At 40.1% G+C, this 23,307-nt stretch overlaps 1 protein-coding gene across 1 annotated transcript in view; it reads left to right on the top strand.

Moving 5' to 3' along the window:
• Positions 1-21,536, top strand: part of LOC137500559 (neurexin 1-like) — a 599,161-nt gene extending 577,625 nt beyond the window's left edge. The window contains exon 4 of the mRNA XM_068227490.1: positions 21,310-21,536. Within this exon, the coding sequence (XP_068083591.1) occupies positions 21,310-21,536 (227 nt within the window). The remainder of the gene's footprint in view (positions 1-21,309) is intronic.
• Positions 21,537-23,307: the final 1,771 nt, after the last annotated feature.

The following is a 23,307-nucleotide window of genomic DNA, read 5'->3' as shown; positions in this document are numbered from 1 at the left end:
GCCTTTCTGACGTCTAGAAAAATCACTGTTAGATCAGCTTTGTTCTGTTTCGCGGAATTTAAAATCGAATCGAGTGTAGAAGTATTGATATGTGTACCGGCTGAAGATATAAATCTCCGTTGTTGTGGATTAAAAGCAACGTATTCTCTCAGGCGTTAATCAAGAGCTCGCTCAATTACTCTCCTAACAACAGACAATATTGTGATTGGTCTCCACTTTGCAATGTCATCAGGGGCACCTCCCTTGTGTATAAGAACGGTTCTTGCCTTTCTAAAACACGGTGGTACCTGTCCTGTTTGAAGCATACGAGTGGCTATTGTGGCAATTATCTCGGAAGCGATGTCACTTTTAATAGTTCTAACGATGACGTAATCAGGTCCAGGTGAAGTGTCCACCGCAATTTTACTTGTTGTAAGCTGTATTTCATCTTTAGATATAACACCATTAAACGTGTCATTGCAAACCGTTTGTGGAGCTTCAGTCACTTTTAGGGGATAATTTTCTCTCACTGAATTATTTTTGTCCTAATATTTCATGGAAATAGCCATACACATGTTGAGAATTAATCAGATATCTTTCATTATTTTCATGAAGGACAGTTCTAACTGCTTTCCTACGTTGATTGTGGAACTGAAATTGAGTTAACTGATATTAATATTTACTTCGTCTTTTTTCTCTATCCCTATTAGCGGACCTTTGTGGATTTGAACTTTGTTTATATCCTTTTTCCGTATTAACATACGATTTCTTTTTACGCGCCTCGTAAAATTTCCTTGTTGGGTGTTTAGGCCCAGGCAAAAAATCAATTGCAGTGGACAGAAACTTTAGAAAGTCTTCTACAAATAAGAAGAATTCAGAATCATTGATGTCACCTTGTAGCTTTTCCCTCCATATCGCCATTTGCTCTTGGTAGTACGAGTTATGTGTGTTTTGTTGTTTTTATTTCTTTTCTAGATTCATGCCCTTGTTCTGCAGATGTTCCTAAATTTATTTCAGTACTTACTTGGTGGTTCGATTCCCCAGCTCTCTGTCTATTCACTAGCCGTGTTCGGTGCTCATTCGGATGTGCTTTTGAGATATGAATATTTAACCCCCTACTGGACTTAAACAGTTGCCCGCAATGGTTACACACATGCTGAGAGGAATTACTTTTGTCATTAGCTGAAACATTACTTCTGTTTGAATCATCCATCTCAATGCATGATGTGTCATTAACATTACTTACGTGATCACCAGCTGATCATTCAAGTGCTATGGTAACTAAGCACTATAAGTAAATAAACAAATATGGCTTCCCAGACTGAAGATGTATACACATTCAATTTGAAAGATTATATCAAAAAATATACTGACGAAAACACAGATAACATAGCATCGCATAAAAATCAATATAAATAACCACAATCACAATCCTATTATGCTGAAGAATACATCACTTAAAAGATTAATCCTATAAAGACCAAATGCTAATACATTCTCCATGGCCACATGGTCACGGCAAGTGGTTCACACAGAGATCCGTTCTGTGCGGTTAAAAGCTTCAACATTCATAGAAAGATTGTGCCTGTGTGGAGAGAAAGGGATACCTTAACAATAAGTGCGGAAGTGTTGTCTTAAATTTGCAGAGGCCTGAACGAATATGAAAAATGAGCAGCGGATTGGCCGTCCATCAACATCAGATGCATTCTTAAATGCCACTGATGAAATGGTGCGGAAGGATAAAGACGTGTGACACCTGAATCAGTTACAGATGTTCAACGAATAGCACACCATTTGATATCCTCAAGGAAAGGAGACTCGTGTTTTATATTATCATAAAGACGTAAATAACTTTGGTGATTATGCCGGAAAGTAAACGAGTTTATCTTAAAAAAGGAAATGGTATTATTTATCATGACATGTCTTTATTGTTCGCCAAGAAAACATTAGAGGAACTTACGGTTCTTTTTTACCTTCGTATGTACATGTCCAAAGTGCTGTAGTACAAGGCATTCGTTTAATTTGTCCATTGTCGAAGATATGCTAAATAATATAAAGTGAATCATCTCTGGTTTTAGGCTTTTCCCCGAACTGATCTTCTCTCTCGTGTCAGTATGATGATTTAGATTATATTACTCCCTGCTTTGCCTACGTAACTTAATAAGCCCTATCAATGATATTACGAAATTATGAGTCCAAATGGACATGGCTAGCGATTCACTATTTTATTGTGATAGAAACGAAGCAATGATAGGGTATTTGTTATAAATACTTAGATATCGCGTGTCTCCACGTGGTGAATTGTTTGCGTAAGTACACAAGAAGAAGCTGCCGAGTGGAGGAGATCTTCATTATCGTACGATATTGCCACCTTGGGCTCAGAACCACCGACCTCCAAGTAGAATCTCACGGTAATATCATGTATCAGATGAATTCAAATAGACTTCAAATCTGTTTTACAAAAATAAAATATACATAAAATTTGATAGATGCAAATTGTAAAACCCCTGTTCATCGTCCAATTAGCATAACAAGCTAATTTGTTCCACAACATATTATGACAGTGGTGGATTTATTAAAGGAGGTCTCCCGTTTTAATATAAATATACCCGGTTTCATGGCTAAGTTGTTAGCGTATTCACCTTCGGCTCCGGGTTCGATTCGCGGCTGGGTGGAGAGAATTTAATCGTGACTTGTTAATTCACTTGGTCTGGGGACTGGGCGTTTGTACTGTCCCTAACATTCCTGCAACTCACACATCACACCTTGCACCACATTAACACGTGTTTTTCAATACGCAGCAGACGCCGATCACTCTCATCCGAGGATCTGCCTTACAAGGGCTGCACCAGGCTAGGAATAAACATACAATTCTTTTTAATGTCACTATTCTACGGAAACTGTAGTTAAGTTTAGTGCCAGATAAGTCTCCAAATGTAAGTTTGTTCTTAAAAATATTGGAACATATTGTTTCGTGGTTTTGTTATTGGGCAGTCACACGAAGACATGCTTTGACAATAGCTCCCTCCATCCGCAGCTCAACAGCATCTGAAATAATAGATTCTATAATCCTGCTGCAAGAAGGAGCCTTTGGTTATCGGTGTTCATGAAAGCCTTAATGCATTATTTCCTATTTTGTGGTCCGCGAAGCAGTACCAATTTAAGGTGGCTGTGATGTAATTTGCACAAAACATCTCAAATTCGGAATGCATTCCTTTGTGCAACTTTCTACCTAAGGAGGAGCAAGATTTCTTTATTATTTTTATTTTAATTCACATAATGCACAATTACAATATTTCAATCTACATTTCAGTGAACCTCACATAAGCAAGCTTGTGAGTGGACGTGTATAGTGTACAATAGTTGCATTAAGCACATTGCATTATAAAATCACTTTTAATATCCTGTGGTATTTGGAAGGTGTTGCTGTAGGTGAAAATTTATTATATGATTCATATCTGTTTGGAGAAGCCAATTTTTCACGCAATTTTTGGTTTGGTACTTTTTTTTTTCCTTAACATTTCTAGAGGTAGAGTATTAAAAATACGTGGTCGTGGATTTGCTGCGTGTCTCTGCCCAAGACGGGTATTTCGACTTGGGATTGGTAATGCAGCTCTTAGTTGTAGTCTAGTGCCGTAGCGCAGACGTTTCTGGTCCTCGAATTTCTGGTAATTCTTTATGATGGGTGCTGTCACAACTTTTGCGTATAACTGTCTTATGTTAAAAACTTGAGCAAAATTGAAAATTTTATCTGAAGAAAAGAATTGTAGAAATGATTTACGATGGTTCGTTGAAGACATCTTTCAAACAGTGTACACTTTATCTATTTTAGGTAAAGGTATTTTCCGATTATAAGGAAGTAGGTGATAAAGCTTGAAAGAGATAGTTCCATTTTGTTCTACATATTGCAAGCAAATATTTTCAAAATTTTGTTGTCTGAGGAATACTGAAATTCCAGAAATAAATTATCTGATTCATTTTTTATGCCAGTGGTTTAACGTCGCACTAAGACATCGAAGATTTGTAAAGATTTCTCAAAATATTACGTATGTGGTCTCCCAGGTATAGACATAAATTACTCCAGCACTGTAAAAGGCGAAACTTCCACATCGTGGATAAGGAAGTACAATTATTTTCGTTACCTGGTGAAGTTATTCACCATCACTCTGCTGCATCATTTTTCATTCCGGATGGATATGATGGGGCGGAAAGGGAAGTGCGGTATGGAATGAATGGACGTAAGTTGGGAATCGTATTTGTTAACTCCGACATGGCGAAAGCAATTTCTATCATTCCATTCAACAGAACATCCCAACTAGGGATGATCGATTTGCGGAGAAAAGTCCATTGAACTCGCGACCCATTACGTGTCTGGTTCGCCTCTTGCCTGTCAACTGTTGGCACGGAGCCATCTCCCTCTTTCTCTGATGCAGAGCTTAAGATGTAAATATTCTCGGGACGACAGTAATTGTAGCAAGTTTCGCTAGAGTAACGCGTACCCAGTAACCAGCCGGAACGTCGCTTATTATAATATCTTGACCATGTAATGGGGAAGACAAAAGTGACTGTTATATTTAGAATGTTAAATATATTTTATACACTTTCTTTTCTCTGTGGCAACGAGTTTCTTGTTCTCTTGACACTGAAAATGTAGTAAAGTATTTACGACTTACTATCGTGTAGACTGTAAAATAAGCTTCCTGTTGACATTAGTTACAAATGTGTAACGACTATTTCAGAGAGTCGTAACGTTTGATAATGAGTTATATAATTTCTGCAGTTAAACATAGTCTCAGCAACTGAATGCTGGCACAAAGCTGTCTGAAGCGTATTACTATTACAGGAAACTATGGAGATATTGAGATAATTCTTAGAAATAGGATGTTGAAACTATTACCCTCCGATTCATTGAACGTGCAATACACCAACCGGAGTAGCTGAGTTCACAACGGACCGACGTTTCACGAGTAACACCATTATAAGAAGAATACGACACTTCTTTCTGAAATGAATAATACGGCCGCTCAATTGTCCGTATTGGCTGTAAGATGACAGAGTTGCCATTGTGAGCTGCTGGTGTCACATGCTCTCTTCGAAGTTAGCTTACAATATTACTATTTGTTAAAATGAGTACGATAACAAATATGTAGTAGCTTAGTTAATATCTGCAAAAAGAAAATTTCGCAAGTTCCTTACCAGAGATTTTTTGCTACTGGCTTTTACGCCGGACCGTCTCTGGCAGGTCTAATGACTGTTGTCTTCATCATGATAGATTCCAAATGTTTGCCTGGTGTGAAAGTGTAAAACTACAGGAAACCATCTTCAGGGCAGCCGACGGTGCGGTTCAAACGCACCATCTCCCGAATGTATGTTCTCAGCTACACAGCCCGAACCGTGCAGTCAACTCTCTCAGTACACTGTAATTTCATTCGTCTTGTGCGGAATCTGTTGACCACTACGAACAATTTTTATGCTTGTAGGTAGGTAGTACTTCTTCTGTAGCTCCTTCGCTCAATAGTCAGCCCTCGGTTTAGAGGTCCCAGGTTCGGTTCCAGCCAGTCTGGGGATTTTAACTGCATATGATTAATTCCTCTGGCTTCGATACTGGGTGCTTGTGTTCGTCTTAATACACGTCTCTTCGTCTACATACAACGTGCAACACTATCAACTACCACAGAAACACGCAATAGTGAAAACGTCAGGAAGGGCATCCGGCTGTAAAACTCGACCAGATCCACCTCAAATGCCGATCTCAATAATGTTTGAATGCTGCTGCTGTAATTGTGTAGCTACAGTATGGCTTCTCGTGTCCGGCTCCATGGCTAAATGGTTAGCGTGCTGGCCTTTGGTCACAGGGGTCCCGGGTTCGATTCCCGGCAGGGTCGGGAATTTTAACCATCATTGGTTAATTTCTCTGGAACGGGGGCTGGGTGTATGTGTCGTCTTCATCATAATTTCATCCTCATCATGACGCGCAGGTTGCCTACGGGTGTCGAATCGAAAGACCTGCACCTGGCGAGCCGAACATGTCCTCGGACACTCGCGGCACTAAAAGCTTCTCGTAAAGCAGAGGTGCTCACACTGGGTATTTCGTACCGCGAGTGTACAGCGCTGTAAACGGGTGGGGAGGCAGGCGATGAGGGTGTGCTATTCAACTACAGTGACGTTGTGACTACGTCACAGGCCGTGAAGGATAGGCGTAGTTCTTCCAGTCACTCTCGATCACTACTGCGATACCCGAGTTTGAAATGAAGGCAGAAATCGACGGCATTTTCAATTTACGTTGTAAGAAATAAGCTATTTATGTTCATTGCAGTTCATGTACTTTGACCGGATACAATAAAGAGCTACAACTACAACCTCAAATGAATCGCTAACTGCAGAAAGGCAACAAGTCCACAAAATTCACAAATTCACTTTTTAGCAGAAATCAGACACACCGTTTACTGCTAAAAGGGAATTGTTGCCATAATTTTTATGGGTATGGCATCAGTCTGTATTTTGCTTTTACTGCAGATAGGGAACATGTCCGGTACTTGTTCCTTTTCTGCTGTAAACAATAGTTCTAAAGCACTGCGACTTTGAAATTATGAGGAGAAAACTAGGGAAAGTAGAGAGGTATTACGAAACTGATGAAGTAATTGATCTGATTAAGGCTTCCTCAAAAATTCCTGGAAAGTTTACAGTGAAATAAATGTCATTTGAAGATTTCGTTGACTACGGGGATTGGTGGCCTAAGTTTTACAAGAGAACATGCTTAAGGAATGACTCTTATGGGAAAAATGTAGTAAAACCTAACAAAATAACATTTTCAGTTTCAAAATACCGCGAGATGTCAGTTTCTTCCGAGATGTCGGGGGAGATTGAATGCAGTATTCATATTTCTGGATTGACAGGTGATACTTTTGACTTACGAAACACTGTAAAGGGGTTGGAACTACCAAATAATAAAGCCTATTCAGCTGTATTACACATCAACCACTCAAAAATTGTGGATATAAAGAAAACTTTAGTTTATATTCAGGATGAAAAGCTCCGATTTTGGAATGAAATAACGTCATGGCCTGTAACTACTGTGTCCATTCAAGAAGATCAACCAGCTGAATAAATGAAGCTCTTAAGTAGTACTGTATATCAGTTATTATGATTTTAGAACAAAAATAGCATTATGACGATAGTGTTGCATAAATAAAGCATTTTTAAGATTTCAGAAAGTTTTTTCATTTTTAAACCTCATTTACTACAAAAAGAGGTCATGTACATGTTTTAAAAACAATATTTACACTTAAAAACAAATGCTTAACAAATTAAGTATATATCCTTTAGAACCATACTAATTGTTGAATAACTATTAAAGAAATGAAAAACATGAGTTTGAAAATAAAGTGTCAAAACAGCTTTTTGTCATTCCTGTAAAATCAGGATTTGTGGACTTGTTGCATTTCTGCAGTTAGCGATTCAAATATGTTTGTAATGTACGTAATGAATTACAATTTTCACTATTCAATTTTAAGAGGTGCTTTAGAAACATTTCTAACATAATACGCACTTAAGGTGGATAAATAAGCTGTGGCTTGTGATTGCTTGGGTTTAAATTATCTGCTAAACTCACCAACAATTCAGTCATTCTTACCGGGAATAACATCAGTTAGGTTACTTATTTGAAGGCATACTGTAGGCCTACATCTATTTGGTAGATACATTTAAATTTTGTTGCATATGGAAAATACCTATGTCCCCATTCTTGATGAAATTCCTCGCCATTTAGAGGCTAGCTATTATCATCGGACGCCTGAGAAGTTTTACAGTAAATACTATTTTCAGAAATTCAGTGAACAGGGAAAGGCACACAACACTATACCACAGTGCAAAATCAAGCAGTAAACTTGCTGAGTTATGTAAATATATCATTTTTTGCTGAATGAATAACAATGTAAATGCTGTCATTCCCATCCACGGAATTATAAATCGCAGCTTGTACGCTTAAACTCCTGTACCTTTGTAAACTGTAACACAAAAGTTTTAAAGTGCTAATAATAATAATAATAATAATGATAATAATAATAATAATAATAATAATAATAATAATAATAATAATAATAATAATAATAATAATAATTGCTTTACGGTCAGATCAGGGTTTTTTACCTGGATCTTAGGGCTGGTTCGAGGTCCACTCAGCCTACGTGATTAGAATTGAGCAGCTATCTGACAGTGAGATAGCGGCCCCGTTCTCGAAAGCCAAGAATAACGGCTGAGAGGATTCGTCGTGCTGACCACACGACACCTCCTAATCTGCAGGCCTTCGGGCGGAGCAGCGGTCGCTTGGTAGACCAAGGCCCTTCAAAGGCTGTAGTGCCATTGGGTCGGGGATGGGGGATAAACTCACCAACATTTCAGTCGTTCTTACCGGGAATAACATCAGTTAGGTTATTTATTTGAAAGCATACTGTAGGCCACATCTATTTGACAGACACATTAACATTGTTGTTGTACTTTAATCTTGGATAGTAAATATCTATGTCCTTACTCGTGATGAAATCCCTCGCCATTTAGAGGCTAGCTATTATCATCGGACGCCTGAGAAGTTTTAAATACTATTTTCATAAATTCAGTGAACAGGGACAAGCTTTGTTTTTTGTTATAAGTTCCTTTACGTCCCACTGACACAGATAGGTCTTACGGCGACGATGGAACAGGAAAGGGCTAGGAGTGGGAAGGAAGCGGCCGTGGCCTTAGTTAAGGTACAGTCCCAGCATTTCCCGGGTGTGAAAATGGGAAACCACGGAAAACCATCTTAAGGGCTGCCTACAGTGGGTTTCGAACCCTCTATCTCCCGAATACCGGATACTGGCCACACTTAAGCGACTGCAGCTATCGTTCTCGGTTCAGGGGGGGGGGAGGGGAAGCACACAACACTATAACACTGTGCAAAATCAAGCAGTAAACTTGTTGAATTATGTAAATATATCATTTTTTGCTGAATGAATAACAAGAATTCTACTTTTTTTAAATGAAAATGCTGTCATTCTTATCCAAGGAATTGTAAATCGTAGCTTGTACGCTTAAACCATGTACCTTTGTAAAATATAACACAAAAGTTTTAACGTGCTAGTTTTAATAATAATATTACTCGTAATATTTGCTTTCCGTGGCAGTAAATATACAAACATGAGGCTGACGTACGTATCTGAGCACCTTCAAATACCACCGAACTGAGCCAGGATCGAAGCTGCCAAGTTTTCTATGAATGTATAAATATAAGAAAATAAAACTGACTGTTTATATCCAGCGCAGTATAAATCAAACCGATTGAAAAGGCCGGCTTTCTTGCGATTACAGCGTTTAAAAAAATACTGTACCCCAATCAGCATTTCGCAGAGTTATGGTAGAGAACTTCGTAATCACAATGGAACGTCACTGTTCCCTTCTCTGCAACGCGTGTTCGCTTTCTCGCTTCACTGTGACGTATGCTTGCTACTTCAGGGCAGCCCGGCCGCACTGGGCTAGCCTCAACGGGCGCGCAGCTGAGCACCACTGCCGTAGTATAGGAAAGCCTGGAATGCACCTTTTTCATTTGATCACTGTCCTGAAAAACAAGATATTCAAGAGTCAATGAATCATATAAATTGAATCAGTTATTTGAAACACGTGACAGCCGTGGAATATTGTTACTGACGTCTCACCAAGGGAGCAGCAATTTAAATCCCAAGAATATACGAAGAGAATTGGCTGCGCGGTTCCGCCTGTGTAGCTGTTTGCTTGCATCTGGAAGATGGTTAGTTCGAACCCCAGTATCGGCTGACGTAATGAAGATTTTCCGTAGTTTCCTATTTTTATACCAGATAATTGCCGAGTTTGTGTGATTAGCTGCTTCTCCCGGAGTCCCGGGATCGATTCCCCGCTCTGCCACGAAATTTGAAAAGTATTATTCCATTCAGCCTCGGGATGACAACTAAGTAGAGGGAGGTTCGATTCCCACCTCAGCCACCCTTGAAGTGGTTTCCCGTGTTTTGCCACTTCTCCAGGAAAATGCCGGGATGGTACCTAACTTAAGGTCACGACCACTTTCTTCCCTCTACCTTGTCTATCCCTTCCAACTATCCCTTACCACCACAAGGCCCCAGTTTAGCATAGCAGGAGACGCCGCCTGGGCGAGGTACTGGTCTTCCCCTCCTGTTGTATCGTGCGACCTAAAGTCTCATGGCCCAGGACACTGTCCTTGGGGCGGTAGAGGTGGGATTCCTCGCTGAGTCCGAAGGAAAAACCAACCCTGGAAGGTAAACGGATTAAGAAAGAAAGAAAGAAAGATTATTGCCGAGATTGTACTTTAATTAATGTGATGGTCGCTTTCTTCCCCGTTATGACCCCTTTCCTAGCCCATCTGAGTTGGTACAAAATTAAAACCGCCAACAAAAAATTCAATTAATATGCAGTTTCTTAATTGAAATGCCGTATCCCTGTTGGATTCGTCGTAAGTCTGACGGTCGTGTGGTTGTGGTCTCGACATCAATACTTAAATGAAACTTCAATCTTGATTTGTTTTATAAATACAGCTATAGTTTTTGTACTTCTCCATACAATATAGGTCTTCACCCCCGCATTTAGCTTTTATATCCATGTTTCTGGAATTCTTCCTTACAATAGATTAGAAGGACCTGGAAGCGAAATATTTTATCGACAAAAGCAAATAAGAAATAGCTCCTAGTCTGCGAAGGGGAGGACGCAGGGTTCAAAGATTCGTTGAACGTAGGGAAGAAGGGGAGAGAGACAGAACGAGCGAGATCTCTGTTTACTCGGCGAGCTTTGAGAAGGGCGGTAGAAGAGAAAAGGAAAGCTCAAAGCTTTCTAAGAGCTTGGAGCATAGCTAGTGCCCTCTTACGACCGAAACTTATAAAACATAGTACTTGAGAGGAAGAATTGTCATAAAACTTTCCAGACAGGGGACAGAGTAAACCGACCGTGAATGCAACCCAAAATAACTGTCCTTTGGACATTTCCATGACGGTAGAATTCCGACGAGAGCTTTTCTATTTGTAGGGAGCCATGAGTGAGCTGTATAATTATGGAAGTAGCTAAAGACTCTATTACTAAAGACTCTATCACATTCATCCATTTTATTTTAAAAGTTTTACGTCATTCCAATAATTAAAACGAGTAATCTCCGTAATGTAAAATTGTGTACTGTTTGTTTTAAACGGGTGCAGTTGCTGGTACAATATATACCATGGTGCTGCTCATTGAGTCGTATTCATTTCTCTGCTAGCAAATTGGTGTAGTTGAACTGTAAGAACAGGGAAGGGATTTGAGAAAAGTTATGCATAATGTAGTCACTAATAAATGCTACAATTAGTGGTCGAGTGTCAGCCTCCGGTCCGAAAATCGCGGGTTCAATCCCGATAGATATAGTTCGAGTTTTGAAGGACGGAAAGAAGTATTGATGCGCAGGCAATTTAAATAGCGTCAAATCAAAATTCCTGCACTGGCGCATATAAACGTAGTGTTTCGTATTAGTCTTTGGATTACTGTTCACTTTCTTTTTCTACCGCTTATCCCACACCTGTGGGGTCGTGGGTGCGAACTGTGTCGCACATGTGGATTTGGCCCTGTTTTACGGCCGGATGCCCTTCCTGACGCCAACCCTATATGAAGGGATGTAATCACTATTGCGTGTTTCTGTAGTGTGTTGTGTGAATATGAAGAGGAAAGTGTTGGGACAAACACAAACACCCAGTCCCCGGGCTAGAAGAATTAATGAGAGACGATTAAAATCCCCGACCCGGCCGGGAATCGAACCCGGGACCCTCTGAACCGAAGGCCAGTACGCTGACCGTTCAGCCAACAAGTCGGACCTTTGGATTACTGTTCACTACGTTTTATTAATTTGACTCTGTTTTAATTTGTGTTTGAAGATTTTAATGTGTTTTAAAAATAGTAATTTGCATGATATATTATTGCATTTTAAGGCACTGCTTATTCTACCATAATCTATCATCTATAATTTTACCGAAAATAACGCATTGCGAAATAGGTCCACTGATCATTTTTAAATTAACAATCATTGTTCATCTTCATTTCTTTTAAATTCTAGCCAGTGGATACAATTTTAAATTTCAATTATCATATACATGTCGTCCATCTCGTACGATTAGGGGCCGATGGACTTAGATGTTAGGCCCATTTAAACAACAAGCATCATCATCATCATCAAATTCCTGAACATGACAGCTGAATTCTGACATTATTATCATCATCATCATCACCATCATCATATTGCTACAGTTGGGAAGGAGCTGATCGAGGCCTTCTGAACGTTACCAGTAAAGCATTTTTTGGAGTTCATATTGAAGTATTCAAGAATGTCGTCAGACGGGATTTGAAACCAGCTGTCTCCTGACTACTGTACATCGGTACTCACCATACTGGCAAACATTTTAAAAATGAAATAGTTTCAAGTACCTTTCAAATCTCATGGGTTTTGATTCATAGAAGCCTGAAAACAGTTGACAAGCTCCACGATCCATGTTTAGGTTTTGGAGGAAGAACACCAATAATCCGGGAAGTTCCCGTGAGTGTATCTTTTAATTCTATCCATTTGGAAGGATTTTGGTCTAATATATTTGCAAGGAAAATGTTGGAATTTTGTTTACGAAATTTCGGATCAATTATTGTGTGTATGATTACCTTGAGTTTGCATCTGTCAGGTTGAACCCCTACTTTGACTCCGAACATCACTTATCTTTAATCACTGACACATTTTTTAACTTTAGCATTCATAATTTATTTCTGGTTTCTTTTAGAAATCACTACATGATCTATTTGAGATTCTCCTAAGCGAAAATTTGGTGATTTTCAGGCTGTTCCTTGTGTGGAAGAACAAGGAAATAGATTGTCATCAGCTTTAACAAAACATTCCCCCAGAAGTTTAGTAACCTTTCTCCATTCTTATTTGTTCTCTTGTGAGTGGGGTATAGTCTTACAATTGTTCTAAATTCATTTTCTTTACCAATTTGTATATTGAAATCTCCTAGCAGGATTTTAACAGGATGTTTGGGAAATTTTGATGTAGTCTCTTCCAGTAGGTCCCATAATTCTCCTACTTTTTGTGTGTCTTTTTGGTTGGAGTTTTCTGTAAATGCATGTGCGTTGATTAACATATACCTTTTATTTCCTGATTTGATTGTGTGTGGGAATATTCTCTCAGAAGGAGATGTAAAGTTTATTACTGAATTTGTGATATTTGTTCTGACTGTAAATACAGTAACGAATTGTAATGATGCGTTAGGAAGATGGATGGCCGGTTTAACTTTGTAATTTCTATAATTTCCTGATTCAAAGAGATTTTAATCATTGTATATAGTTTCTTGAAGTGCTAAAATTTAGATGTTATATTTGTCCAATACACCTGCTAGTTGCTTAAGCTTGCCAATTTTGAGAAGTGTGTTGATGTTCAAATCACCAGGAAAATGTTTGGTCTTCGGGCGAAGAGATTTGGGAAGCTCCGATACATTCTCGTATGACGAACTCGGTCCCCCAGAATCCGATAACCGAGATAACCTAGTATGTATACTAGGGCCTGGGGTAGCTGCCTTGTTTAAAAACGACATCATGCTTATAAGTTGAAGTTATTGGGGATATTGATTGTAATCAATCTCGATGTTACAACTAAGATATTGAGCCTCAGATGTTTTTTGGCTGTTATTTTACAGCTTTAAGCCAGCCCTCCTTCTTTCTTCGCAACTGCTGAGCTACTCAATCCACTCAGCAGGTACTGCAGGCGGAGTTATTATTATTATTATTATTACTATTATTATTAACTAGTGCGAAGTACGTACTGTGTATAATGTATACCAAAGAAAGATGCATAACAAAAATTGCTAACCAGACCAGGTGTGAACTTAAAAAAAATTTGAATATTCAAAAAAAAAATCAAGCAAGCTTTACGTGACCGGCGAGTTGGCCGTGCGCGTAGAGGCGCGCGGCTGTGAGCTTGCATCCGGGAGATAGTAGGTTCGAATCCCACTATCGGCAGCCCTAAATATGGTTTTCCGTGGTTTCCCATTTTCACACCAGGCAAATGCTGGGGCTGTACCTTAATTAAGGCCACGGCCGCTTCCTTCCAACTCCTAGGCCTTTCCTATCCCATCGTCGCCATAAGACCTATCTGTGTCAGTGCGACGTAAAGCCCCTAGCAAAAAAAAAAAAAAGCTTTACGTGAATGTTGATAGCGTGATCATAGCTCTTGTGCTCCTGCAGTTTTACTTGGATTCCCAACCACAGCGACGTGGCTCCTTCCATTTAAAAATATATTAGGCATTGCCCAGGATTCAAGCCGCGGTGATCTTACTGAGAAGCCAGTGACATTGCATCTTAGTTAAATGTTTAAAAATATATATTATTGTTATGAAATGGTTAAGCTTGCGTGTAACTAACTTTGTGTTCCTGTGAAGGAAGGAATAGAAAAAGAAGACGAAGATGATGATTATGATGATGAGGAAGAAGAATTTCAGTGATTTTACGTCCCACATACTGCATTTTGGAGACTCAGAGGTACCGGAATTTTGTCCCATATATAAATTTACTGACACAAATTTGTACGTGTTTGAGCACCTCCAAGTAGCACTGTCAACTTGGGCCATGAATCCAGCACTCTGCCGTCTGAGCCACTCAGCAGAAGAAAAAAGAAAGAAGAAAAATAATTACAACCTTTCAAACAATGAGAACATTAGATAATTGGGTCTCTGAAAGATCCAAAAGAGGTATCGTTCCAAGGCCCTCATGATACCATAGGAGAAGGAATTGATCCACAATTTATTGTAAGACTAGAAAAATGAAAGAGAGGAGTGTGTACATGAAATTAGAAATTATCCAGATCATCTGATGCAACCATGTATTTCAATTTCTGATTCCTGTGGGAGGTCAGTTACAACTTCGATCTTGTAAAATGCCACTGTAGAGGGAAACATTCATTGGGAATAACGCACCTGTGTTCAACTAACTTGGCATTACTGTACCAGTTAATTACCGGGCTCGATAGCTGCAGTATCCAGTATTCGGGAGATGGTTGGTTCGAACCCCACTGTCGGCAGCCTTGAAGATGGTTTTACGTGGTTCCCGTTTTCACACCAGGCAAATGCTGGGGCTGTACGTTAATTAAGGCCACGGCCGCTTCTTTCCCACTCGTAGCCCGTTCCTGTCGCATCGTCGCCATGAGACCTATCTGTGTCGGTGCGACGTAAAGCAACTTGCAAACAAAAGAAAAATCTCAGTTAATTAAGTCATCTAGCGGAACTGAAAGCGTTCCTTTGATGGGTTTTTACTCTCTCAAGTGTAAGATTACATAACGACAAGTCAAATATTACCCAGGTCTTTGACGTCAAGGAATGAAAACTGTCGTCACTTCCTAGAACTGTGCAGGTAATAGCAAATATAATAGTAGACAGTTTCATATGGCATATACACATATCTCTTTCGCAAGTTGTTAAATTGTTTGACACTTAAATTTTAAGACATTGCCCGCATTCCCTTATTTCTCAGGTTCAAAGCTGTGCGACAGACGTTGGAGCGCCGGCCTTCTAAAGCAAGTTCACGAGTTAGATCCCGACTCAGTCTGGTGGTACTTGAAGATGTTGAAATATATACTAGACGCATGTTGGTAGGCCTATCTTTTTTGCGGGACAAAATTCTGACACCTCCACATCTCCGACATGTAGTTACTGTGATATAAGCATCGTTATTATTAAATGTTAGTTATATGGTTTGCTGTTTTGTCCTCGGACCGAAGGCTGTTTGGGTGGCTCAAGATGCTGTCGTATCTTAATAATAATAAAAATAATATTATTTGATTTACGTCACACTAACTACTTTTATGGTTTTCGGAGACGCCGAGGTGACGGAATTTAGTCCCGCAGGAGTTCTTTTACGCGCCAATAAATCTACCGACACGAGGCTGACGTATTTGAGCACCTTCAAATACCAACGGAATGAGCCAGGATCGAACCTGCCAAGTTGGTGTAAGGCCCGTGCCTCAACCGTCTGAGCCACTCACACCGGCATTGTCGTGTCTTAAGATCTCTTCAGTTCGCCATAACGTGAATGTCTTTTCTCTTTCCTTCTCTTTCAGCAATTCGTCTGTAAATGATGTTACTAACGAAGTCACTATGTCACAGAATGACATCGACAATACTTCTCCACTTTCAATTTCGACTACAAACCATATTTTCCCACCCCTCTCTCTCACTTATTCGCTATATCTTGGGACATAATTATCTTACTTTCCTCTTCAAATTTCCTTTCTTCACACGCGTGTTTCAGTTGCGTCTAGGCTATCGTTTTCCCGAATTTCTAATGTCGAACTTTCAACCCCAAATAGAAACGTACTAGATGAAGGTGGTCTTTCCTTTTGAACTTGTTCTAGATCAGTGTAGAAGGTCTGACGAGTCGGGAATTGGTAGGCTGAAAGATCGCCAAAATCTGCGTCAACAGATCCCTTGACATAATTGCTTCGTTATAAGCACTTCGTTTTGAAGTTTGAAAATCCTCCACTAATATTAGAATTCTTTCATCGACATGTGAAATATATCTTATGCGGAGGCTGAATTACTTTTTTCTTTCCTTCTACATTTCTGGTGTCTTTAAGAAGAGGAGCAAAGAACTCCTTTGGCTTATATACAGTATCGTCACGACTTTAGTCTTATCATAATTCATCTTGATATCATCGAAAGGTAATTTAAAAATTAAAATAACTGTAGTCAAATAATAATAATAATAATAATAATAATAATAATAATAATAATAATAATCTACGATTTCATGCGTGTGGACTGGTTATGATTAAATTTATAAGGCAGAATCTATAATGGTTGCCTCTGCTTCTATTCTTTGCAATTATTTAGCTATAAGTCTTGCTTCATTGCTGATGCATTTGGAGGAAAGTATTTTTTTTACAAGTTGATTTACGTCGCACCGACACAGATAGGTCTTATGGCGACGATGGGACAGGAAAGTGCTAGGAGTGGGAAGGAAGCGGCCGTGGCCTTCATTAAGGTACAGCCCCAGCATTTGCATGGTGTGAAAATGGGGAAACCAAGGAAAACCATTTTAGGGCTGCCGACAGTGGGTTCGAACCCACTATTTCCCGAATACTGGATACTGGCCGCAATTACGCGACTGCAGCTATCGAGCTCGGTGGAGGGTAGTACATGATTTATTTAGTAACATGGTTATAGCACCATTCTTCATTATCTGTATCTGTGTAGACGCCGTGGCTGGTGTTATACTGATCAGAACTTATTCAGGATGAGCAAAGATTACAGTACCTCATCCCCAACCAAAATTTGAAGTAAGCGATTGTTAATTTCAAATTATTTTCCTTCGAGAGTCAATATCACCATGTAACATTTAAAATTGTCCGTCTCTGTGGTGTAGTGGTTAGTGTGATTAGCTGCCATCCCCGGAGGCCCACGTTCGATTCCCGGCTCTGCCAGGAAATTTGAAAAGTGATACGAGGACTGGAACGGAGTCCACTCAGCCTCGGGAGGTCAACTGAGTAGAAGTGGGTTTGATTCCCACCTTAGCCATCCTGGAAGTGGTTTTCCGTGGTTTCCCACTTCTCCTCTAGGCAAATGCCGGGATGGTACCTAACTTAAGGCTACGGCCACTTCCTTCCCTCTTCCTTGTCTATCCCTTCCTATCTTCCCATCCCCCCGCAAGGCCCCTGTTCAGCAGAGTAGGTGAGGCCGCCTGGGCGAGGTACTGGTCATTCTCCCCAGTTGTATCCTCCGACCCAATGTCTCACGCTCCAGGACACTGCCCTTGAGGCGGTAGAGGTGGGATCCCTCGCCGAGTCCGAGGGAAAAGCCAACCCTGGAGGGTAAGCAGATTAAGAAAGAAAGAAAGAAAGAAAGAAAGAAAGAAAGAGAGAAATAATTTTTCAAATTGATCTTGCATTGATGGGTTGCATTTTGAAGCTATCGTTATCGTAGTTGCGGTGTTTTGCTTCTTTTAATAGTCAAGTTAAAAATTATTTCCCAGAATTAATCCCGCATGGAACATCTACGCTCTAGGTGTTATACGATTAGGAAATTAAATTCTGAAGGAAGTACATACATATTTATATGTAGGTAGTAAATTTTTCTATAAAATACTCTTAGTTTTGCCTTCTTAATCTCTTTGAAGATCCTATATATGCTTAAAGTTTAACTTACACTCAAATTCCACCCGAGCAATATTCTGCTAACTTATTTATTGGCAATTACCACCGGACGTTTCTCTGAATACGCATTATTTTTTATTCTCCTTACTTGGCGATACACCAGATAGGAAGCCAGATGATCCCACTCGTGAAAGTAATACGTAAAGTTTCCCATGGCTAAGACTAGTTTTGCAAAATAAAGGCAGATTTTGTATAAAAGTTCGACCTTGTGACCTATTGATCATCATTGAAAAAGCTAACCGTTTAGGGGACTGTCTTCGTTTACATTGAAAAGGCGTACGTGCGGTAAGGGGTTCGTGTTATTCATGTTATAGAATAGTTTCTGTGATAGCAGAACCTCTAACTGTTGCTTCTTTTCTGTAATTCCTTAGCTGTAAGTCTTGTCCTATTGCGGCACTTGGATGGTAGTACATTTCTCAGTGACATGGGTTCTGTTTACTGCTGTTGTACAGTATCTACATTGTGCACCTGAAGAATTACACCTAGTAAATTAAATTTATTCAGATGTACCGGTAACTCGTAACAATTACGAAGTTCGTGGATTTCCGCCGGTGCATAATGTGAACCATTGTCTTCAGAATATAAATATATAAAATCTTCAGATGTAGCATTTCTATTTTGGTCCCTAAATTTTTCTCCTAAACCACAAATGATTTTAAATAACGTGGCGTACATTCTGAGCGTCTTCAGATAAAGTATCATGCCAAATTTCACCTCTTTAATAAATCCACGTCTTTTACATGCTTCTAGAAAGGTCTTGGGAAACACCCCATCCATAGTCTTTATGCTCTCAAAATTTTTGATTCCCTTCTCCCTCGCAGTAACATTGACGTAAAGTAGAATTCCCGTATTCTCCAGATAATCCCTTCCCCTCCCTTCTATCGCCGTTGCGACTGTGATCTACTTTAATCGACCACAGAGCTATTCGTTATATCTGTTTAAGTACGGATGCCAACATGTTAATAAATTTATGTTCGAACTAAGAAGTTAGGATCATGTATGTTGAAGAATCTGTTGGAATTACTTAGCGTTCCTGTCCTTCGTGAAAAACAATTTATTGGTGTTGTGAAAAATTCACTGGTAATATGACTACCGTATTTCTCTGACATAGTGAATTCATTTGTTCTCCGCATTACTTCCACGGCACTAATGTATCCACTATGGAAGCATATTGAATTCCATCACGATTGAGTTTTGCAATTACTGTATTTACTTTACTGATTAACGAATGCGGAATCATGTTCCTTGTGAGTAAACATAGTAGAAGCAGATGTATTTGACACTTCTAAGAGAGGAACAAATTTTTATATTGATATGAGCGTTAAATTTCTTTAAAAACTACGGACTATACAGAATCAACCATCCAACTGGTCAGCTGTGAAGGGAGTCGTACATTGTCTTCTGTACATTGTATATCCATTAATGTATTCTTCAGTTACTTCTCTGAACTAATTTGAGAGGTTTTATAACACCCACCTTCTTTCGTACCCGGCTAACGCTGATTAATTCCACCACATTTTATTTTCTCAAAAAATACTAGGGTTATTCAGTCACGGGGATATTGTTTCATAAATGTATGACATGTGCGTAAATTTATCAAAATGGTACAATAACAAAACTCATCTAACGCTAAGAAAATGTGAAACATCATTAGCTCAAGAAAACAACAACACGATGATAAAAATAATTACCGTCGATGGAAAATCGAACCCGGGAGACATGGCCAGGAATCCACTACGATTTCCATTCAGCTATTTATGCACGCCAATAATTTCACAGGTGCAGTGCTAATGCACTAGCGGAGTCCGACTCGTTGGCTGAATGGTTAGCGTACTGGCCTTCAGTTCAAAGGATCCCGGGTTCGATTCCCGGCCAGGTCGGGGATTTTAATCGCTTCTGATTAATCCTTCTGACTCGGGGACTGGGTGTAGGTTTCCGTACAAACACTGACCTCATCATATTCAGACAACATACAACACTACCAAGCACCACAGAAACACGCAATAGTGCTTACATACCTCCATATAGGTTTGGCGTCAGGAAGAGCATCCGGCCGTAAAACAGGGCCAAATCCACATGTGCGACGCAGTTCACACCCGCGACCTCACAGGTGTGGGTAAAAGCGATAGGAAAAGAAGAAGTGCTAATGCACTAGCGGAAATGGAAAGTGTTGTACCATGAACACCTTGGCCGAATGCCACCAAATTCATACCCCAATATTTCCATGCCTGTGAGATATGTTGATTCAAATTTCACTCTCATACGACCTGTGTTAGTACAGGAAAACGCCATTCCGAAAGATGGCGGCTGGGGTGTGTACGTGATGGCTCTTGGGTGTGTCTAACGTTACTGTCTCTTTTCATGTAGAGGTCGCAACACAGCATGTCTAGAGGACGTGCATGTGCAGCTTATCGCCATCTTCCGGACTTTTTGAAAGGTCGGATCATGGGCATAAGGAATATGGGAGCATCATACCGAAAAAATTGCGCAGACAGTTGGCCATAGTGCAAGGACTGCAGAACGAGTAGTGACAAGGTGGACTCAGAACTGCAGTGTGGCACGAAGAGCAGGCACGGCTCCTTCCAGGAGGACTACACAACGAGAAGATCGTAGGATTAGTCAGCTAGCTCTAACGAACAGACGGATGACAACAGCTGAAATCTGGGCAGAGGTTACGGGCAGAGTGTCACCACGAACCGTCAGGAACAGATTACTGGAAGCTGGGTTGAGAGCTCGAGTTGCCATGCGTTGTTTATCGTTGACACCAAACCAGAGACAAGGGAGACTTGCATGGTGTAGCGCCAGAATAAACTGGGGCAGTGAGTGGCATTTGGCGGTGTTCAGCGATAATTCTCGCTTCTGTTTTTGGCGGTCAGATCGACGTTACATTTCCGTCGATGACCTGGCGAAAGGTCACAGGAAGCAGCGATTATCGACTAAATGTGTCAATAATGGTAAACCATATTGCCATACACTCCATGACGAGGGAACCCAATGACTTATTCCTGCAGGATAATGCAAGAGCCCACACTGCAATTCACACCAGAAACGCCTTTATGAATGTAGCCTACGGATTCTTGTCTGGAAAGCCCAGTCCCCTGACTTGTCACCCTTAGAGCATGTCTGGGATGTGATGGGAGGACATATTCGGTCATATCAGCCTCCAGCTAGCAATCTTCCTGAACTGACACAGCATGTGTTTCAGGCATTGCAAGAGATACCTCAAGATGTCATTCGGAGGCTGTTTGTTTCCATCCCACGTCGAATACAAGAGTGTAATCGTGCCCGTGGGGTCACACCTCGTACTGTTGATGATTATGATGGACAGTTCCGAATGGACTGAAAGTTAAATAATTTAATACCTGTTATGTTATACCTGTTATTGGAATGGTACTTCATGGTATAATGCTTCCCATTTCCGCTAGTGTAGTATTCAAGCTAGCGCAGCATCCAAAGTAAAATATATTCCGTTGACGCCTTAAGAACAATAGGACTTTTCCTGAATTGAATTCTAGTGCAGTAGTACAGGCTAGTGCGCTGAAGAGTCAGGCTGAATAAATAAGTCCCTCATTGTACTAATAAAAACTTCATGTTCCACATTTATGTACATTCTATTTCTCATATTAATTGTATGTAAATTCAATAAGTGTCCGCCTCTGTTGTGAAGTAGTTAGTGTGAATAGCCGCCACCCCCGGGGGCCCAGGTTCGATTCCCGGCTCTGCCACGAAATTTAAAAAGTGGTGAGGACTGGAACGGGGTGCACTCAACTTCGGTAGATCAACTGAGTAGAGACGAGTTCAATTCCCACCTCAGCCATCCTCAAAGTCGTTTTCCATGGTTTTCCACTTCTCCTCCAGGAAAATGCTGGGACGGTACATAAGTTAAGGACACGACCGCTCCCTTCCCTTTTCCTTGTCTATCTCTTCCGATCTTCCCATTCCCCCACGAGGACCTTCTTCGGCATAACCCCAAGTCTCACGCTCCAAGACACTGCCCTTGAGGCGGTAGAGGTGGGATCTCTCACTGAGTCCGAGGGAAAAATCAACCCTGAAGGGTAACTGGATTAAGTAAGTAAAATAAACAGCATTTTATTATTACCGTTGATGCCCGCCTGGAATGAAGAGTCGCTCACTCCGATTCGCTTGATAAGACGGTGGTCATATTTCAATGTCGGCGAGTTGAGGACTTTTTATGCCTAAAATAATTATATTGAAATTTCATGAAATTTAGGACCTTTCCTAATTTATTCGGACGATTTAGCAGTTTTTGGTACAAATGACACCTCTCATTCTCTTGTAGATAAGGAGTTTCACTTTTGTGAAAGATACCGTTTTGTACGCAGATATATAGACAATAATACCCCTAATAATAATAATAATAATAATAATTGTACCGGGCGGTACACCTCCACGCCACTTATTTAAAATTTGCACCAATTGAAACTCCTCTGCTGGAGGAAGTCTGAACTTTATCTACGGTATTAATTTTCAAATTTCTCAGAAGATGTCACTACTGGGAAATTTTGAAGTTTCTGAACTGTGTTGTTTTCGACGTATTTTTGTTTTGCTTGTAGTAAGAAGTGTGAACATTCTCTTCTAGAGGACACTACTGAAGATCAACAATAGTGCAACCTAGTGCGAAGTGAAAGAACTGTTTTTTGGAGAAATTTTTATTTCAAAAGTTTGTTTCTTGTTAAATTTCTTTCTGTTATTGTTTAAGTTGGCTGTATACCCCTTTCTTTCCCCTTGTTTTGTATTTAGCCAATCCCGAATTTTTAAAATTAATTTCTAACCAATCAGGTGTATCTTCTCCAAAGGGGATATGTTGCTGTACCCTAGCCAATAAATGATTGTGGGCGGGTGTTTTTCTTCCTGAAACGCCTCGAACTTTCTGCGAGAGTATATAAACTGCTGATTTTAGGGTCTCTGCGCCACTTCTGTTCCATCTTTCAGTGTGTAAAGTACTTAGCAGGGGGCGGGAAGCGCCTCTTTCTTCGGGCAGCAGTTCTACAATAAGGTAATGGCCGTATAATAACTTCTTTTCTTGCTAGCTCAGCAGTTTAGCTCTCGGGGCGGGTCCGAAGCGTTTCCACCATGTAACTTTCCCTAAAATG

This window comes from Anabrus simplex, chromosome 1 (assembly GCF_040414725.1).
Source record: "Anabrus simplex isolate iqAnaSimp1 chromosome 1, ASM4041472v1, whole genome shotgun sequence".
Classification (NCBI taxonomy): domain Eukaryota; kingdom Metazoa; phylum Arthropoda; class Insecta; order Orthoptera; family Tettigoniidae; genus Anabrus; species Anabrus simplex.
Note: the sequence above shows the minus strand (reverse complement) of the source record. Positions and strands in the feature narration are given on the sequence as shown.